Source organism: Talaromyces stipitatus, genomic scaffold, assembly GCF_000003125.1.
Source record: "Talaromyces stipitatus ATCC 10500 scf_1105507295549 genomic scaffold, whole genome shotgun sequence".
Lineage (NCBI taxonomy): Eukaryota > Fungi > Ascomycota > Eurotiomycetes > Eurotiales > Trichocomaceae > Talaromyces > Talaromyces stipitatus.
In genome coordinates this window covers 1,903,153-1,920,322 of record NW_002990117.1, presented here as the reverse complement: position 1 = coordinate 1,920,322, position 17,170 = coordinate 1,903,153, and the positions used below count along the sequence as shown (strand labels likewise).

Sequence of the window (17,170 nt, the reverse complement as noted above, 5' to 3'; positions counted from 1 at the left end):
CTACGAACGGAGAAGAGAAGAAGAGGAATTGAGCAGGCATCAGATTGATATACATCATAAAATCAAGATCGCAACCTCGCGGCTTTAAACTTACTAACCTTCCTCTTCGGCTGATCATTCTCATCCAACTCATAAAGCTGATCCCGCTCATCCTCGTCCTCATCTTTCAAGAATCCGCCACTTTGCTGAATCCTCAGATTTCGACGACGATAGAATTCAGTCGCTACTTCCTTGCGGTGGATTTCTTCATCGATTTCGTCTGGATCCGGTGGGAGAACGGTGTTTTTGTCAATCACGGGTCGTTCGATGAGTGTTTCGGCGGTGATTTTGCCTTCGGGAGGTTTGGCTTCGCGTTCTGTTGATCGTGCGGTAGAAGTAGCGGCGAATACATCACCAGCTATGATAGGTTGAGAGAATCGCTTCGGTCCATTGGATTTGGCGGGGAATAGAGAAAGAGATGAAGCCGAGGGTGGTTGATCTGATTTCATGAGGATTGATCGTTGGCCGGGAATGATGCCAGGTGTAGTCGAATCGCCCGGCGTTGGGCTGCCGTCTTTTCTGGCGGATTTGAATCTCGACGTTTTCTTTTTTGTAGAAGTTGTAGTATCTTGACTACCAGTGCTTGGAGCTGAGGCAGAGCGCTCAACAATGGAATCTGACAGAGGTGTGACATCCGACTTGATAACATCAATCTTTCGTTTTGTCTGCACTGGAGCCGTTGGCTGTGTTGACTCTGGCGCGATATCTAGCTCTTGGGCAAAGGCGACTTTCTTCTTGGGCTTTTTCGGTTCATCTTTCTTTCCGCCAGAAGATATGTTATCATCCGCATCTCTTTCAATAGCAGTGACTTTCAAAACACCTCCGTGTGACGCTGCTTCTGCAGTCTCCTTGGCTTCAGTAGCAATATTTGCAGCAGGACCCAGATTAATATAACCACCAGCCTTAAGCCTTTCTTCTAATTCCTTCATCTGTCGGTGATATTCTTCCGTCAGAACTGGTGTCGTTGTACGTCCATACTCGTCTTCTTCTTCTTCGTAATCATCGTCATCGTCGTAGTCATCGTCGACGGATATTTCGCTGCCATCCTCGTCCAGCTCGAGCTCGGCGACAACTCTGCCTACTTCGTGGAAGCTGTATTCGAGCATTTCACGACGAAGCTTTGCATCCTCAGGAGACTCGTTGACTTCTAGAACGGGCGGCTCAGAGTCTGAGTCGTCAAAGTCATCAGTAGCGGGGTTTGCAATTGCGGGAACGGCAGTCGTGGTCGATGTCATCTTTGCCTCGTCATTATTGACCGAAGTAACACCCAACTTGCTGGTTTCTTTGAGTGTATCCGCAACCGATGTCCCCTCCTTTGAGCCCACTTTGTCACCCTCTTGTTTACTACGCTCCTGTCCTTGAGGAATCTCCACACCAGCTTTCTTGAGCATATCCATAATCTCAGGAGCGCGGTCAGCGGGATTCGAGACCTTGCTAGAGATAACATCCCCATTCTCATCCAGCTCCTCGAAGATCTCGGTCACGGCATACTCTTCTGTAGCAGCATTGGGCCCGGGGCGTTCAACTGACAATAACCTATCCAAGTCTGCCTCTGCTGCCAATAGCCGTTTCTCCAATAGCGCAACATTCTGCTTGACGTAGTCGAGTCTTCGAGTAATCTGCTGAACAACCTGGTCTCTGGATCGCGTGATGTTCTGTCCAACGCCAATAAGAGCTCTGACCTCCTTCTCATCAACGACGGTTCCTTCATAGTCGATACCAGCTTGAAGTATCTCGATGCTCGTGCAATCGTGTTCTAGGTTCTTTATTTCATCCTTCAGCCCGTCATATTCAGCTTCTCTTAGTCGCCAGTCGTAGAGTGATTTGCGGAGGTTCTGAATGTTCCCTTCGAGCTCGAGTCGTCGGCGCTCTAGTTCGTCTAGAGTGGGATTTCGGACAGCCATCTTGTCTGTCACTCCAACTGAAGTAGAGAGTAATATGATACCGGGGTGATGTGAAATGTGAAAGGAAAAGAAGCGGGGAGATTGGCGGTTTGCGAAGGAGGCAAAATGAAAAATTTAGCTCTGATTGGTTATTCTCACTCAAGCTCCGCGGACAGCCCGAGCTTGCTTTGAAAGCAACAGCCAACTCAGTGCCATTTGCAACTTCAACGACAAATTTCTTCATTTCGTGAAGAAATAATCATATAAGTCAACATGTCAGGCTTGACGGACGGATCAGCTCGTCGAGATGAGGACGGTAAGCATATGTGGTTTCCGTTCCAGCACCGTCGTGATAAGACTGACATAGGTATGGTTAGAGGTGTGCCCTATCTGCAAATCCTCGAGATACCTCAACCCAGACATGCGGTTCCTCATTAACCCGGAATGCTATCATAAAATGTGCGAATCCTGTGTGGATCGTATATTCTCGTCAGGTCCGAATTCGTGTCCGGTGATCGGTTGCAAGAAGACGCTTCGCAAGAATCGATTTCGAACACAGACTTTTGAAGACATCGGCGTGGAAAGGGAGGTTGATATTCGGAAGAGAGTCATGGCAATGTAAGCTGCACATGCATGTTCTTTGTAACGGTCTATGATGTCTAAGGTATTGTTTGATACTGACACATGGACCCTAGTTTAAACCGCCGGGAAGACGAATTCGACAGTAAACTAGATTGGGACAACTTCCTCGAACAACGTGAGACCATGATCATGAACCTAGTATCAGGTATCGATGTTGCAAAAACCGAGGCCGACCTACGAAAATACCAAGCACAAAATCTTGACTCCATTCGGGCCAATCAAGCACGGGAATCACAAGAAACCTCATCATTCCAAGAACAGCAATCATTTGAACAAGAACAGGCTCGCTTACGGCGGATTGCAGTACGAGAGGAATATGAAAGAGAACACCGCGAGCTCGCCGCGGGCCGCGAAGATATATTATCCAGACTTGCCTCAGGCCGACCCGGCGACGCAGCCAGTATCGCCCGAGAAGGCCAAAAGATCCTCCTCAAGAAATCGTCTGCTCGCCGAAGTGAAGAAGAAAGATTACGCCAGAAACAGGCCGCTCTCCGTGGTGAAAAGACCAAAGGCTCTCGCGCAGTATCCGCCGCTGCAGAGTCTGACGCGGAACCGAGTCTTATCAAGGGTCTCAAGAAAGTTTCCTTACCAGAACCTGAGAAACCCTACGACCCTTTTGGTGGCCTCGAAATCGACAAACGAGATTACTATGTTTTGCAAGATCATTATCCGTCTCAGTGGCTTGATCAAGCTCGTAACAGTACAACTTTTTCGGCTGGCGGGTTCGATATCAAAGAGTATTATTCACGCACGCTCTTCGAGGCTTTTGCTGGTTTGGGTGTCTTTGTCGAAGAAGAGGTTTCTAAACGTGATAGCTTTGGTGGCGTAACCACGAAAGCTGCTGTTGCCACGAGAGGTGCTGCGCAGCAGGCTGCTACAGTACGAGCTTCTGATGATGTTTTCTAGATGCTGTCAGCCGTTTGATAAAAAAGATTGCGCATGTTATAGAGGACGGGATGCATAGCGATGGCGTTTGGGGATATTTCACATTTCAGGACCGTATCCTGATTATGCAATGATTCTGAAGCCTATTTCAAAATTTATTGCGTTACATATTTTGTACACGCCCAGCAGCAAGCATGAAGCCTTCGCTAATTATCTTTCAGAATTGGTCAAAGTTCAACTTACACTACTAGACATCCATCTGGTGAACAATCTTCGTTCAGCAAATTATTGATAAAAGACTCTCAAGGCAATGAAGTAACGCGAGCTGAAATAGACTAAGAGCTAAATGAATCAAGAATACGAAACAAAAACATGCAGGCAATGGCCAAACCCTCCCGGTCAACTCCGAACATGTAGATAGAGAATACTCAAACGCCATTGCAAATATAAAAGTAAAGAGATAGCCGACTCGCAACATGTGTACCAGCATGCATTTGTAGGAAATTGAAGAACTCTTCCAAGCTGAGGAAGAAAGTGTTTAAAGAATAAGAGCGAGGATCAGTCATGAGATGCCTATCTTTTCATCGATCGCTGCTTAATGCTGGAAATCTCCTTCATGGACATACACCGAAGTCAGTCAACACGAAGATAAAGAAATCAGATTGGAGCTGTAAGAGTGAAAATAAATGCAAGACCATGAAGTTCTCTAGTCCGACTCGAGGAGTTTGTTATAGGCAACGATGAACAGGGACATGCACCTTTCTTTAGAAAAGGTCAGTCTGAAACCTGGACATCGCATCGAAAGAAACCCCGAATGACTAGACGTGATGAAGGCGGTAGGTAAGATATCGATTACAAGTTTCCTGAGCGTGAGGTATGACGGCCCGTCATTTCAGCAGTACTCTCAAATCCCTCCCATGGTAGTTCTTCATCGTATTCATCATCCGAATCCTCGACATTGTGAACCGTTTTCCGACGGAGTGATTCGTCAGTCGCTCCTGTCAAGTTGGCAAGCTTGGCTGCGTTCTGAACATCAATGCCAATAGACTGCAAAGTAATTTCCATTTCTTTTTCGGTCATTTCGTGACCATCTTGCTTTTGCCCCTCGAGAACATCATACAATGCATAGATCTGATCCGCTTTGATGTCAATTTCCTTCAATAGCTTTTCGATCTTGTTGCTTAGAGACTTCCTTTGTCGTTTGCCGAGAGATGCATCATGCTTCGAAAACGATTGCTGTGCTACTGCCAATTGCATTTTAAGATGAGAAAGTTCATCCTCCAGACCTTTGAGAACAGTGGCTAGCGCTTCTGCAGGTGGGCGAGATGGACGAAGAGTTGGCTCTTCATTATAGAAAGATGGCTCGGGCATACGCTCAGAAACTGGAATTGGTTTCGGTACAGTGATCGTGCCGCGTTGGATAGCAACATGGTCGTCATCATGATTGTGAGTAACACCATCCGGCAAAAGGCGTTTGCAAACTGTACAGTTTCTGCCATCATGACCAGCAACGCTATCGAGGACTTTCTGAGCAGATTCTGAAAGACGGGCGGGTTCTCGCGTAGCTACTTCAGCGTAGCGGAGCGTGATATCTGGTAAAATAAATGCCGACGTCAATTCCGGAACGAATTTCCTTCGTCGACTTTGGCTTTGAGTTGAATGGTCAGAGTGGCGTCTGCGACGTCCAGCGGCTCCCTCCTCACGGTCACCTTGGTCAGTTTTCGCCGTTGAGGTAGCATCACCAAGGGCAGAGGATGGGCGAACGATAGGTTCCTTCGGTTCTTTCAAGGACGACTTGCGCGGGGGATCCGAAGCTGTACGTTTGCCAGAAGCGGTAGTAATTGCAGACTGCTCTCTTACGGCTGCAGATTGGTTCTGCTTGCGCGTAGCTCTTTCAATCTCAAGTCGTCTGCGGAGTTTGGCAATTTCGCGATCATCAATGAAGCTGAGCAGAGTGAAATCTTGCCCAGCACCAGTCTGACTCTTCGTTTCTTCTCGAAGGTCTTCAGTGAAGTTTCCAGTAGTGTCAGCCTCCTCGACAATGACCCGTTTGATGCGTTGCTTTCCAGTGTTAGGCACCTTCCGGCTGCTTTCAACCTCTCCTGACCTATAAGGTAGTGTGGATTTTGTAGCAGACTCCATATTTGCTGTAGCGGGCCTCGATAGATTAAGAGAAAAAAGTTCTTCATCTTGACGTTGTTTCTCCATTCTCGATATCTCCTTCTCTACTCTATCAAGCACCCGGCTTTGGGGATCGTCCCGCGTAGAATTGCTGGCGCGCACGGCTTGTTCCTTGGATTGGCGCCGAGAACGCATTGATCCAGATGTTTTCTGTGTGTTGCCTTCGTTTTGATCGGTACTTGTGGTGATATGCTCAGTGTCAATCTGCGCCTTGGGAAGCGATTGGTATGTGTTAGATTCGTTTCCAGCTAGTTGTCGAGCTAGCGTCGTCAACTTGTTGACCTGGGCTCTGAGCTCTGCATTTTCCTTTTTCAGAGCCTCGTTCTCTCGCTTCGTCTCTTGTGTGTTCAAATAAGCTACGCCTAGCTGTGTGACAGCAGAATCGCGCTCTTGGGCCAATGACTTCAACGCCGATTCATGAACTTGAACCTTGCGATCAGCAATATCAAGCCTGTTTTGAAGAGCCAAATTCACCGCTTCAAGCTCTAAAGATGTGTTAGTTTCCTGGTCTGCCAGTGATATCTTCGTGCTGTTACATACTATTTTTGTCTTGCAGTAATTTGGTACTGCCTCTAGCCTGTTCACCATCCTCACCCCCAAACAATTTGAGTCGGTCATATTGTTCTTTTTGTCTGCGCGATTTTTCGGCCTTTAGAAGATGATTCTCCTCACGAGCATCTTCAAGCTTCTTTTCGACCTCAGATTTTGCCAGTTCCAAGTCTGCAACCTTATCCTGTAAGAGCTTCAGAGAGACAAAGAGAGCTTTTTCATCCTCGGGAATGGGCACATTTTCCAAGGGCAGATGGCCACGAGGCTGAGATACATCCATGTCTTCCGCAGGAGGAGAAACAAAGCGTGTGGTACGGGGTCTGGTCTGGCGAGTGAAAACTGGAGTGCCATCTTCATAAACGCCTGACACTAGTTCTGAGATATTTGGCAAATCTGGAAGCAAAATCGAACCGTTGGTAACAGTATCCATTGTAAATGTGGGATTTGGGGCAATATCGTGTTTCCGACGCTGGGAGTCACGAGGCTGTATGTTGCGCGATGCCGACTCGATAGCGGCCGCGACTTGGCCTGAGACATTTCCAAACCGAGTCGTTCGTGTGTTGACGGGGACATTTTGAGGTCTCTCGTCGCTAATGTATGATCCGTCGTATGTTTCCTTCGCTCTCACATGCATCTCAGCTAATGTGTGACGAGGTTCAGCCGAGCGCCCCGAGCTCTTGGAGCGATTGGGTTGAGGAAGGGGGTCAATATTTTCCTTTTGCATCTGGCTTGCGCGTCTTATCTGAGCATCCTTACGTAGGCTGTCCCCAGCGACTGCTCTCTTTGAGGCGCTGCGCATAGCCGATTTAGGAGGCGTGCTTGTGGTAGGATAATCAAGTTTGATAGCCGGCGAAGCTGAGCGAACACTGTTCTCAATGCTCATCATTGAGTTGCGCGAATCGTCGCGCCTGTTGCGGCTAGAGTTCTTCACGCCTCGCCCAATCTCAATCGAGAAGTCATCTTCAGTCTCGTCGTCCGGAGATGATTCCACGTCTGAGAATTCGGGGAAGGCACGGTTGATTGCAGAAGTGTCGATGGTGTACTCAGGATCAAGACGTGGAGAACTGCCTTTTCCTGTTGTGCTTGCTCGTCGGAAGCTGGCTGGTAGTTTGGGCAGTTCATGGCTATGGTCAAGTTCTCGAGTTGAAACAAGAGCTTCGTTTTCTGGGTCAAAGTCAGACATGGTGGAGTCGCCAGCAGAGACTTGCGTATGTTCAGTGTGTCGCATCGAATATGGACGTGTCATACTCAGGCGAGGCGAACAAAAAGCTGTTGACTCCAATATTTAATCCATAAGCTAGGAGAGCACAGTAATCGCAAGTTCTTTGTCGTGTCCAAAGACGCGTTTGGTTCGGTCGTGACTGGAATGGGAGTGCCAGATGGTTGCACACTCTCGACCGGAATTGTATGGGAATGAGAATGTGAGGAATAAAAAGCTGCCAAAAAGCAGATTATTATCTAGTCCATGTAATTGCAGTTGCTAATCAGCGATGGCTAGGATATGGCAGCTGGAAATGTAAACATTGAAGCAAAGCAGGTGATGAGAGGTTGTTGACCCGCGCGAGGCTTTTGTTTACCCACAACCCGTGTGTGGGTCCTTCCAAAAGAAACAACCCTAACCCTGAGCACATGAGCCCTGAAGCCCTAAAACCGCTGTGACAGGCCAGTAAATTCAGACATCGTATTCAAGACCTGTCATTTCAGAAACCAAAATTGAAGAGTATATATCGTATTTCGGTGTATTCTTATTTACGATAATCGGAGATATGGTATTGCAAGCACCGATTTGCAGTACTAATAACTTCAGTCGAGGAGCCCTCGGTCGAATTTCAGGCTTTGGGCGTCTGTACCTCTGTGGTGACCGAGCTGCGCTCCACGGCTATTTTCATACACCATGACTGGATTCCCGGAATAACCATTTACTTCTTTTCACAAGAATATGACTATTGATTTCAAATCAATCCCCTATCTTCAAGCCGAACGCCGAAAGCTGCTCGTATTCAAACAGCGTAATCCCCCAGCCGCTCTGCTAAAGCATCACAATCATGCAAACTCTTAATCAATACCTTTACTCAGTTGAAGAATTCAGCTTACCGGCAATCGATGCTAATCTGGAATCATGGCTCTTAGAAACGTGATTATAATTGGAGCAGGCGGCCATCTTGGCCCCTCCATCTTATCTGCATTTCGTGGCGACTCACAATTCAATGTCTCTGTCCTGAGTCGTCAGTCATCAAGCTCAAAGTTCCCCGAAGACACCAAAGTATATCGGGTGGGTGACTATCCATATGAGGAAGTACTTTCAGCTTTCAAGGATCAAGATGCTGTTGTCTCCGCTATTGCTAGCTACAGCAAGTGCAGCACAATAACCTCGTCTTCGTTTGTGACGGCCCTTTCTTCGAGCTGTATGTTTACAATTTCCCATTTTATCTAATGACAAACAAATGCCTTCGTCATATCAGCTTGAGGACTAACTCAGAGAAGAGCTATGGCCGGCTTCATAGGGTTTGGTATCCCTAACCGCAAAGCAGTCATCTACAACGACGGAGAAGGCTCTTAGTCCACCACGACCTTGTCTTCGAGTGGACTAGCAGTGAAGAATTCTTTGCTTGAACCAGAGAAAACTGCTAATAGATACATTCATATCGCCTCATACACCGTGAAGCAAAATGAAGTTCTTTAAACTCTCGAAAAGATCACTAGCTCAAAATTCGACGTCGACTACGTGACGCTGAAGCCTAGAAGGCAATCGGAATGAAAAAGGTCTATAAGGGTGACTTTGGTGGTGCCAGGTTATTGATCCGATGTATTAATTCAGTGTATGGGAATGGTGACAACTATGCTATATATCATCCCACGGATAACAAGCTCCTGTCTTTACCTGAAGAGACCTTTGAAGAGGCTCTCCCAAAGGTTGTTGCTAGGCGAATCCTTGAGCAAGTGTAGGACCACAAAGTCCTGGGCCGATGATGATGATCGGATCTGGAATCTCATTCATTAGGTGTCTTATAATGAAGAATGATGGGGAGGTGATAATCATGGACCGCTTGCTTGAGTAAGCACGACATTCGTATGAAAACAAATAACTTACTCCCTCGTTGCCCGACATCAGTATTCCCGCTTTTTTATCGAAAAATCTAGGCCATTATCACACTTCCCTGTTTCGGCAATACGTCTCTCTACCCTAACTAGCCTGATTTCTCAGGCATAAACAGAACTTTCAGCCTGTAACGTAGCGTTGCCACTATCCCAAGTAGCAAATAAGTTCATCATGCTTTTAGTCGGTACATAAATTTCATATTGGCCAATATTCTCTTATGTTAGCTTTCGGAGAAAGAATTTGAGTGCCCTGGAAATTATGACTATATGGATGGCCTGGGCCACTTCCTATCACGAACTGGCAATTGCGAGCCATTCGATGACGGTGCTGATGGGCATTGCCGTGGTGAAGATATGGAAACATTGATCTTGAAGAGATACGAGGACGCTAACGCAGACAAAGATCCTTTTATCCGTACCATGCATCTCAATGTAACCGAAATCATATAATTTGATACCAGTTTCGTACACAAATCTGTTGAATATAGCTTTCTGGGCGCCACCGTAAGGTCGCGTAATAGATTCAGCGTCAGCAGAGTGATTTGTATAGGTTCTCAGGGTGAGACCGTACCCAAGCAGGTGATGTGGAAGAAATGAAGTCGGTTGTAGATGTACTCCCACCCGAGAAAGCGCCTTCCATTGCAAGAAAGAGTAATCGTTGTACGTTGGATCTGTTAAAACAATCTTGATATCAGCCACGGTGGAGGAGCTTCCTGTGTGTCAACTTTGGCAAAGATTCTTTTCAAGATGAAGCACGATATTGACCCCTGACTTTGCAGAGAATACTGCTCTTCCGGCGAACCTGCTAGCCCATTTCAAGGCCCATATCGAAGTATTGCATGACTACTAAGCTGATTTTTTACCGGAAAGCCTCACGGCTTTGACTTCCATTATCCACACTCCGGAATGTCTGTTTGATGGCGTTGTGTTTCCCAAGATCCTGCCTGGACCAGATGATACAGAGGGTATGAAATTCTTGACTGAGAAACATACTGATTTCTCTGGTGATGCTTGGGTTGATAGAGCTCAGGTCTGACTTTACTTCTCTTGTACTACTCTTTCTTCCAACATTCATTCTTTGCTGTCGCTCATTTCCGAACTGTGTTACTTACTGCTCAACTTGTGTCCTACGTATGTAAAGTATGTATGCGAATACTCAGAGTTCTCTTCGGATTGAATAGAGTATGAAAGTCTGTTATATTTTCTTAAAATCGGTATTGAGGTCATACCAACCCTAGAAATACCGATAAAAACAATAATCTCACATGTCTAAATATTCTTATAGCATTCAATCTCGCATCGTAAAACATCAAAACCACGCCTTTGCTGGAAACATAACCAGAGCTGATATCATAAAACCCAAAGCTGAAAAACGAGGAGCAAAGAAAAATAACAATATGGACAACATCCATTACAGAGACTGCCTGATAATGTATATCATTACAAAAAGAAGAATGTATATTCCCCCGCCAAACCATTTCCAAGATTCATCCATATGTACCCAAAACGCACGCCATGCTTAATATCAAAGATTTACATATATGGACCGCCATCGGATGTCCAACATCGTTTTGTCGTAATTCGTCATATTTTTTGTCAATTCCTTGAAAGACTTCGGTTCATATAACCTCAAGCCTGTCAATCTAATGTTCATCAGCCGATGAATTGGTCAATGTTTCGGCCGACCGAGAAGAGCTACTCGGTCGAGATGTTTCATCGACTGTATGAGATAGATCCTCGGACAGGTCAGAGACTGGTTCATGAGAGCCAGGAGTGGCTGGTGTAGCTGGTGTAGCTGGCGAGACAAGCGTACTATTTGCAGGGCTCGCGGTCTTGATACGAATCTGCGGAAGGGTCTGCGACAGTAATAACTGTTCCTCATGACGCGCATTACCTGCAATAGGACTCTCATAGGCCGGAGCTTCACCCCAGTCGTCATAGTCGTAACTCGGCGGCGGAATGTGTGCGGTGCTGAGATCTCCGTCTTCCGCTCCCAACTCGCTGGGAGGAGTATCGTTGTCGCCTGAGTGAACACTAGCGCTGAGTGTACTTATTCCAGACGTAGAAGAGCGATTGTGACTGTGCACAGTGAAAACGGACTGCGTCGACTGCCGTGTCAAATCGAGTAACGGACGCTGGTCCGAGTCATTCGAGTTTGCGCGGATCCGTGATCCATCGTGACGAACATGTCCAATATCCGCATACGTTACGGACGAGATCCTTCGATGGCGACCTCGAGTTCGAGCCTGATGCTCTGCCAGCATAGCATTCGCAGACGGTCTACTCATACTTGCCCGCGTAGCTGCCAGACTATCCCGACTCAACTGCTGAAGACGGGCGGTATCACCCGCAGCACGTGCTTCCCTACGTAATCGACGTCTCTCATCTCGTTCGGCGAGTTCTTCGCGCCGTCGCAATCTGATTTGATATAGTGACTCCATTTCCTCTTCTCGACGGTTTTCTTCTTCATCAGCTGTCTCGGGGAATTCGACGACCATGTCCATTCCTTCTCGCTCTCCTTCGCGGGCAATGACCTGTTCTTCCTCTTTGGGCAGGCGACTGTAGGATGGTAAGGTAATAATAGAGCGTATTGACTGTCCGCGGTGAGGTGGATTGGAAGTTATCTGATTGTTCCGTGAATTGAGATTCGCAGTTGAAGATAGATCTGCCGTAAGGGTTGTAGTTGTTGTTCGATTGCGATTAAGTCCTCCTACTCGAGCATTAGCTTTGCTTCTGCCAAATCTTTTATTTCAACTGTACCTCGTGGCGTCCATTTCCACCAAAGGTTCTTCATGTACCTCCCAGGCAGAAGCCTGGGCTCAGCTTCTCTTATCCGCAACCTCCGAATCATAATGAAGACGAGTAACAACGCCAAAATTGTAACGCCAACACCGACAGCGACCTGTACGCAGATAGATTAGACTATATGGAATCACAGTAAAAAGATGCAAAACTCACCCCGATACCAGCGGCGGTAGTACCAGACATGCCGGCACTTCGAGCAGCCAGCAACCGCCGGGTTGGAAGGCTGGGAATGTACATTCTTCAAGCTCGGAGATAGCCAATCACCTGCATTTATGGTTGATATATGTGCTCTTTCAATAGTAGGACATTTTTGGATTGAGAAGAAAGAATGCAGTAATGAGTAATCGATTGAGTGTAAAAGATACAACAGAAAAAGAAGTAGAGATGGAGACTGAAACAATGAGATTAATTGTCTTAGCCGCCGTCTCCGGGCCAGCCAGTCAGCCTTAACCCTCAGGCTCAGCTCTGCCACTGAGGTGACGCGCGGTTGTTGATCAACAGTGTTCTTCTGTTACTCCGAGATTTTATCCAATACATTTTCTACTTTTATTATGCTGTGCAATTGATATGGTCCAGTTATTCTTCTACAAAATGACATGCCGCGGGAGATCAATTGGTCGAGACCATCGCCTAAGATAAGATTCAAGGCTGAACACTGCCCCACGAGCTAGTCTGCAATTAACGCGCTATCAACTGCAAACAATAGTCTAATCCACATCCAACATCTGCCTTAATCTCCCATTCACCCTCTTCATCAATCCCATAAACGACCCTTGCTCCACCACCATCCCCTTATCAACTACAATCACGTTATCCGCCATCTCCATCATATCTCGCGAATGCGTAACCATAATCACCGTTAATCCCTGTCCCGGGGTAGCGAGAAGCTTCCTCACAGATCTTCGAATGATCTCCGCGCTCTCCGCATCCAGGTTCGAAGTAGCTTCATCCAATATAAGGATCCGCGGATGCCGTACCAGTGCACGCGCAATCACGAGACGCTGAGCTTGTCCACCGGATAAAGTGAGTCCTCCTTCCCCGATCAAAGTCGAATAGCCCTCGGGCAGGGAATAGATGAAATCAGCTATTCCGGCGGAGACAGCGGCAGTTTCGATGTTCTTGAGTGAGTTGAAGCGAGAATAAGGATCGAGTCCGTATGTAATGTTTGCGCGAATCGTGTCGGCAAATAGTTTGGGTTGTTGGGGTACGTAGCCTATCATGGATCGTAGGGTAGGCATATGGAGTTGTCGGATATCGACACCTCCAAGAGTAAGTGGTGCGATGAGTTCTTGTCCCGGTGATGGGTCTGGACATGCATACAGGCCGAGTAGAAGGGAGATTACTGTTGACTTGCCCGACCCAGAGCTTCCTACTATTGCCGAACAGCTATTCTCAGGTATCTTCACGGAAAAATCAGTTAGGATAGAGGCTTCCGGCCGTGAGGGATATCGAAAGCTCAGATTGTGGAACTCGACTGGAACAGGCTGGAAGACTCGCAATTTGCCCGAGTTCTCGTGCGAGGATGATCCATCTCGCAATTGGGAGAGTCTGATCAGTCGTGTTGCTGTATCGTTGGCCGAGTTTACCTGGGGGACTGACCGAGATGGCTCAGTATGCCTTGAAATTCCATTTGGAAGACTGACTTACTCCACGATATCACCGAGGCCGCATAGCCAAGACTGAACAATATCATTGTCAACACCGAGAGAATATTTGTGATCCCCATTGCATCTGGGGCAGCCAGAACCGCTGCATAATAGATGAGTAGTGCTATCAATGCGTCAATCTACACTTCAAGAAGAAGATATCTTGAAATAGGGCAATGCTAACTTACCACTTGCAAAAATAATCACCGACTCCACAAGCCCAAAGAACAGCCCCGTAGAGAACCCCCTCTTGAACGAAACGCCCAACCTCCGGCTCAAAAGATTCGAAAGTTTACCCGTAAAATGATTCTCCAGCGTGAATGCCCTGACAGTAGCAATATCGGTAAATGCCTCCGAAAATATACTCCCCATACCCACGTTCAGATCATTCGATGATCTTTCCCATCTCGTATTAACCAGTTCTAACCCTTTACTCATCCCATACCAAACCGGGCCACACGAAAGACTGACAAAAGTCAACTGCCACTTCAAACTAAAACTCCAAATAATTGCAATAACAGCCGTCATGATGCAAATTATCAGAAAACTTCCGAATTTGCCCGCCAAGTTGCGAATTTCTTCGGCATGTTGGTCTAGACAAATAGTGAGTTGGAGTGGACCGTGGCCTTCCTGCTCAAACCACGAACATGGTTGAGCGAGTACACGCTGCATTGCTCGACCGCGTAGTTTGTCCATCCATGCTTGACTGCAGTATTCGAGGAGGTAGAGCATGGTGGATAAAACGAAGGCGTCTACCAAGGCTACTGTCACGATTAATATGGAATATGTTTTGGCTATTGAGCTGGCGTGGTGTCGGTCTGCCACGTAGTATGAGGTGAAAAGTTTGGACAGGAGATATGAGAATACTGGTGTTGATGCTGCGTGAAGGGTTGCAAGAATCGCTGCAATTGCTAAAAGAACTCTCTGTCTCAAGTTGAGAATCTTGGGGATAGTCAACAAAGTCTTCTGCAATGGCAAGGTTGTAGTGATTCCCGTGTCTTCTGTCGGTACTTGGTTGTAGCCATGTCTTCTTGACAGAAAAGTTCGAAGTCTGGAAGGCCGATGTTTTCCGCCATCCGCCATAGATAGTCTATTATTCACTGGATCTGGTTTGCGAGCAATAGGCCACAGCTCCCGAAGTGAGGTCTGCGCTGAAGGAGAGAATTGAATATCTTTGTCAAATGAGCGGTCAATCAGAGCAGTACTGGGCGTCTCCATTGTGTCGCTACTCTCAAACGAAGCGAACCATGTGTCGACCGAAGCATCGTCAAGCCAGGACTGTTCTGATAGACATCTAACTTCAAGTATGTCCTCATCTAGTGACCTCTGTGGTGATATGGGGTCTGTAATTGCCTTTGCAAAAATCGCTCGTTGATCTCCTCTGAGCAAATCCCTCTTGAGACCTGAAGCAGCCACTTGTCCAGCTTCTAGCACATATACGAAATCATCGTCAAGTATATTAGCGGTATCATGCGTCACAATAATCGTCGTCATGCCTTGTCTCCATTTTCGAACTGATTCCATGACCGTCGCGCGATTATCATAATCTAGTGCGCTTGTGAACTCGTCAAGAATAAGGACAGCGCTGTTCTTCATCCTAGCACGCGCGATAGCAACTCTCTGTTTCTGTCCACCACTGAGCAAGTTCCCGCCAAGCCCAACGAGGGTATTCAACTGGTTTGGCAGGGTCCGAATTGTGCCTTGCAAATTTGCCATTTCAATACACATCTCCATTTGGTCGTTGGAGACACTCCGCGGGTTATGTGATCCAAATGCAATGTTATCCCAAAGTGATTCGTTGAAGAGATAACTATTCTGCTGAACGAATGTTATGTTTTGGCGCACCCAAGATGTCTTAGCTGCCTGAAACGGCGTGTCGCCAATTATAATCCCTCCGGAGGTTGGTGAATAGAACTGTAGCAGCAGATTGATTAGGGTACTCTTTCCAGCTCCGCTGTGCCCAACGATGAAGGTTGTCCTGCCGGCTGGAAACCTGATATTCAGACCATTGAGAACCGGCGTTTCTGATCTGGATGGATAAGAGAAGACGACCTAGACAATAGATCAGCATACGTATGGCCCATTTCAATGGCGTCACTAACATCTTTCAAGACAATATCTTCGGTATGAAGATTCGGGTACCTATCTCTTTGTATCTTCAATGTCGAATCATTCGTAACTTCGGCACGTATATACTGATGCAACGTTTCGCCAGCAATCTTCCCTCTTTCCAGCGTAGCAGAATGTTGTACCAGCTGACCCATTGACTGCGTAACAGTCATACAAGCCCAAAACGTCGTCAAGACATCACCAGGCTCCAACCGTCCCGATCGGACCAACACACTTCCATACCAAAATCCCTGCACAAACATCGCAGAGGACATGAACCGCGGGAAAGCCGCCTGAACCGAGCTGAGAATAGCCAATCTCATGTACAATCGAGCAGCAGCCCTGATGCGAGCCATCATTTGTGTATAAGTCGAAGCTTGTCCGTTGAGGCATTTGACTACATCAATGGACTTGAAGGCGTCGTAGGTGATTTTGGAAGCTTCGGAGAGTTCAGATTGCTGTGCTTTGAGGATAGGGGACATTCTTGAGGATGTGAAGATTATCACTGCAAAGGTAACTGGTATTCCGGCCATGGTAACCAGAGTGACCCTCCACGAAATGACAAATGCGAGTATTATACCGGTTAATATCCTGATAACGTGCATAATAACCAGTCCGAGGGGCTGGGCGGTTGCAATCTGTAATTCTCGTAGTTGCCTTGACGAAGTTATAGAGTTAGTTTCGCAAAATCAAACCTCGAGGCAAGGGCAGAAAGGTTCAACGACTATACTTTTGTGAATGAGACAAAAACGACCCAACTCCATCCTTCCTCATATCAAACCACATGAGATCGCGTGCTAACAGCCTCCCAAACAACAACCTACTAGCTCCTCGGACTTGCAATTCGCCAAAGACAATCCAAACGAAGAAGAAACAAGTACTCGCAAGCCAAGTAGCTGCCCCAATAATCAGAAGGATAAATGTATTGTCTCTCGTTTGTTCCATGAGCTGGTGGCCGTTGATTGCTCCAGTACCGAATTGCGAAAGTACCTGAAAGAGTTTGCCTAGGTAGAGGGCAAAGACGATTCTTATAACTCCAGCTGCGACTGTGATCGGGAGGGCCAACAGGAGTAGTGGGATATGGAAGATAGTCGTGAACCGGAAGAGAGACCTCCAGCTTGTCTTGAGAGATATCTTTTCGTCGTCATGGTTGGAATCTATGGTGGTCGATATACCTGACACCTCTCTGTTTGGCCCATCTCGAGAATGGTCTATCGCTTCAAGAGTATCAGCCATCTTCATTCAATAGGAGATGACACTGACGTCTGCAATGGTGACATGCAGGTATGAATGAGTGTCGAAAGTTGAGACGAAGACATAGGTACGGAAGAA

The 17,170-nt window shown here is 47.0% G+C and overlaps 7 protein-coding genes across 7 annotated transcripts; 3 read left to right on the top strand and 4 right to left on the bottom strand.

Moving 5' to 3' along the window:
• Positions 1-22: 22 nt before the first annotated feature.
• TSTA_015700 (uncharacterized protein) lies at positions 23-2,166 on the bottom strand (the record flags this gene model as incomplete). The annotated part of the gene is made up of 2 exons (XM_002483673.1): positions 23-1,960; positions 2,082-2,166. The coding sequence occupies 2 exons, from the start codon at positions 2,164-2,166 to the stop codon at positions 63-65; spliced, it is 1,983 nt and encodes a 660-aa protein (XP_002483718.1). The 3' UTR covers positions 23-62.
• On the top strand, positions 2,149-3,470 carry TSTA_015690 (CDK-activating kinase assembly factor MAT1; the record flags this gene model as incomplete). Its single annotated transcript, XM_002483674.1, has 3 exons — positions 2,149-2,238; positions 2,300-2,540; positions 2,618-3,470. Exons 1-3 carry the CDS (start codon positions 2,196-2,198, stop codon positions 3,468-3,470), a joined length of 1,137 nt encoding a protein of 378 aa, XP_002483719.1. The 5' UTR covers positions 2,149-2,195.
• Positions 3,471-3,560: 90 nt separating this feature from the next.
• TSTA_015680 (uncharacterized protein) lies at positions 3,561-7,425 on the bottom strand (the record flags this gene model as incomplete). The annotated part of the gene is made up of 2 exons (XM_002483672.1): positions 3,561-6,115; positions 6,171-7,425. The coding sequence occupies 2 exons, from the start codon at positions 7,423-7,425 to the stop codon at positions 4,302-4,304; spliced, it is 3,069 nt and encodes a 1,022-aa protein (XP_002483717.1). The 3' UTR covers positions 3,561-4,301.
• Positions 7,426-8,298: 873 nt separating this feature from the next.
• On the top strand, positions 8,299-8,739 carry TSTA_015670 (uncharacterized protein; the record flags this gene model as incomplete). Its single annotated transcript, XM_002483671.1, has 2 exons — positions 8,299-8,584; positions 8,684-8,739. The coding sequence occupies 2 exons, from the start codon at positions 8,299-8,301 to the stop codon at positions 8,737-8,739; spliced, it is 342 nt and encodes a 113-aa protein (XP_002483716.1).
• A 194-nt stretch (positions 8,740-8,933) lies between these two features.
• Positions 8,934-9,728, top strand: TSTA_015660 (uncharacterized protein; the record flags this gene model as incomplete). The annotated part of the gene is made up of 2 exons (XM_002483670.1): positions 8,934-9,119; positions 9,504-9,728. 2 exons carry the CDS (start codon positions 8,934-8,936, stop codon positions 9,726-9,728), a joined length of 411 nt encoding a protein of 136 aa, XP_002483715.1.
• An 812-nt stretch (positions 9,729-10,540) lies between these two features.
• On the bottom strand, positions 10,541-12,320 carry TSTA_015650 (uncharacterized protein; the record flags this gene model as incomplete). The annotated part of the gene is made up of 3 exons (XM_002483669.1): positions 10,541-12,011; positions 12,077-12,180; positions 12,237-12,320. The coding sequence occupies 3 exons, from the start codon at positions 12,318-12,320 to the stop codon at positions 10,922-10,924; spliced, it is 1,278 nt and encodes a 425-aa protein (XP_002483714.1). The 3' UTR covers positions 10,541-10,921.
• A 434-nt stretch (positions 12,321-12,754) lies between these two features.
• Positions 12,755-17,074, bottom strand: TSTA_015640 (ABC a-pheromone efflux pump AtrD; the record flags this gene model as incomplete). The annotated part of the gene is made up of 5 exons (XM_002483668.1): positions 12,755-13,677; positions 13,731-13,853; positions 13,918-15,781; positions 15,832-16,495; positions 16,569-17,074. 5 exons carry the CDS (start codon positions 17,072-17,074, stop codon positions 12,791-12,793), a joined length of 4,044 nt encoding a protein of 1,347 aa, XP_002483713.1. The 3' UTR covers positions 12,755-12,790.
• Positions 17,075-17,170: the final 96 nt, after the last annotated feature.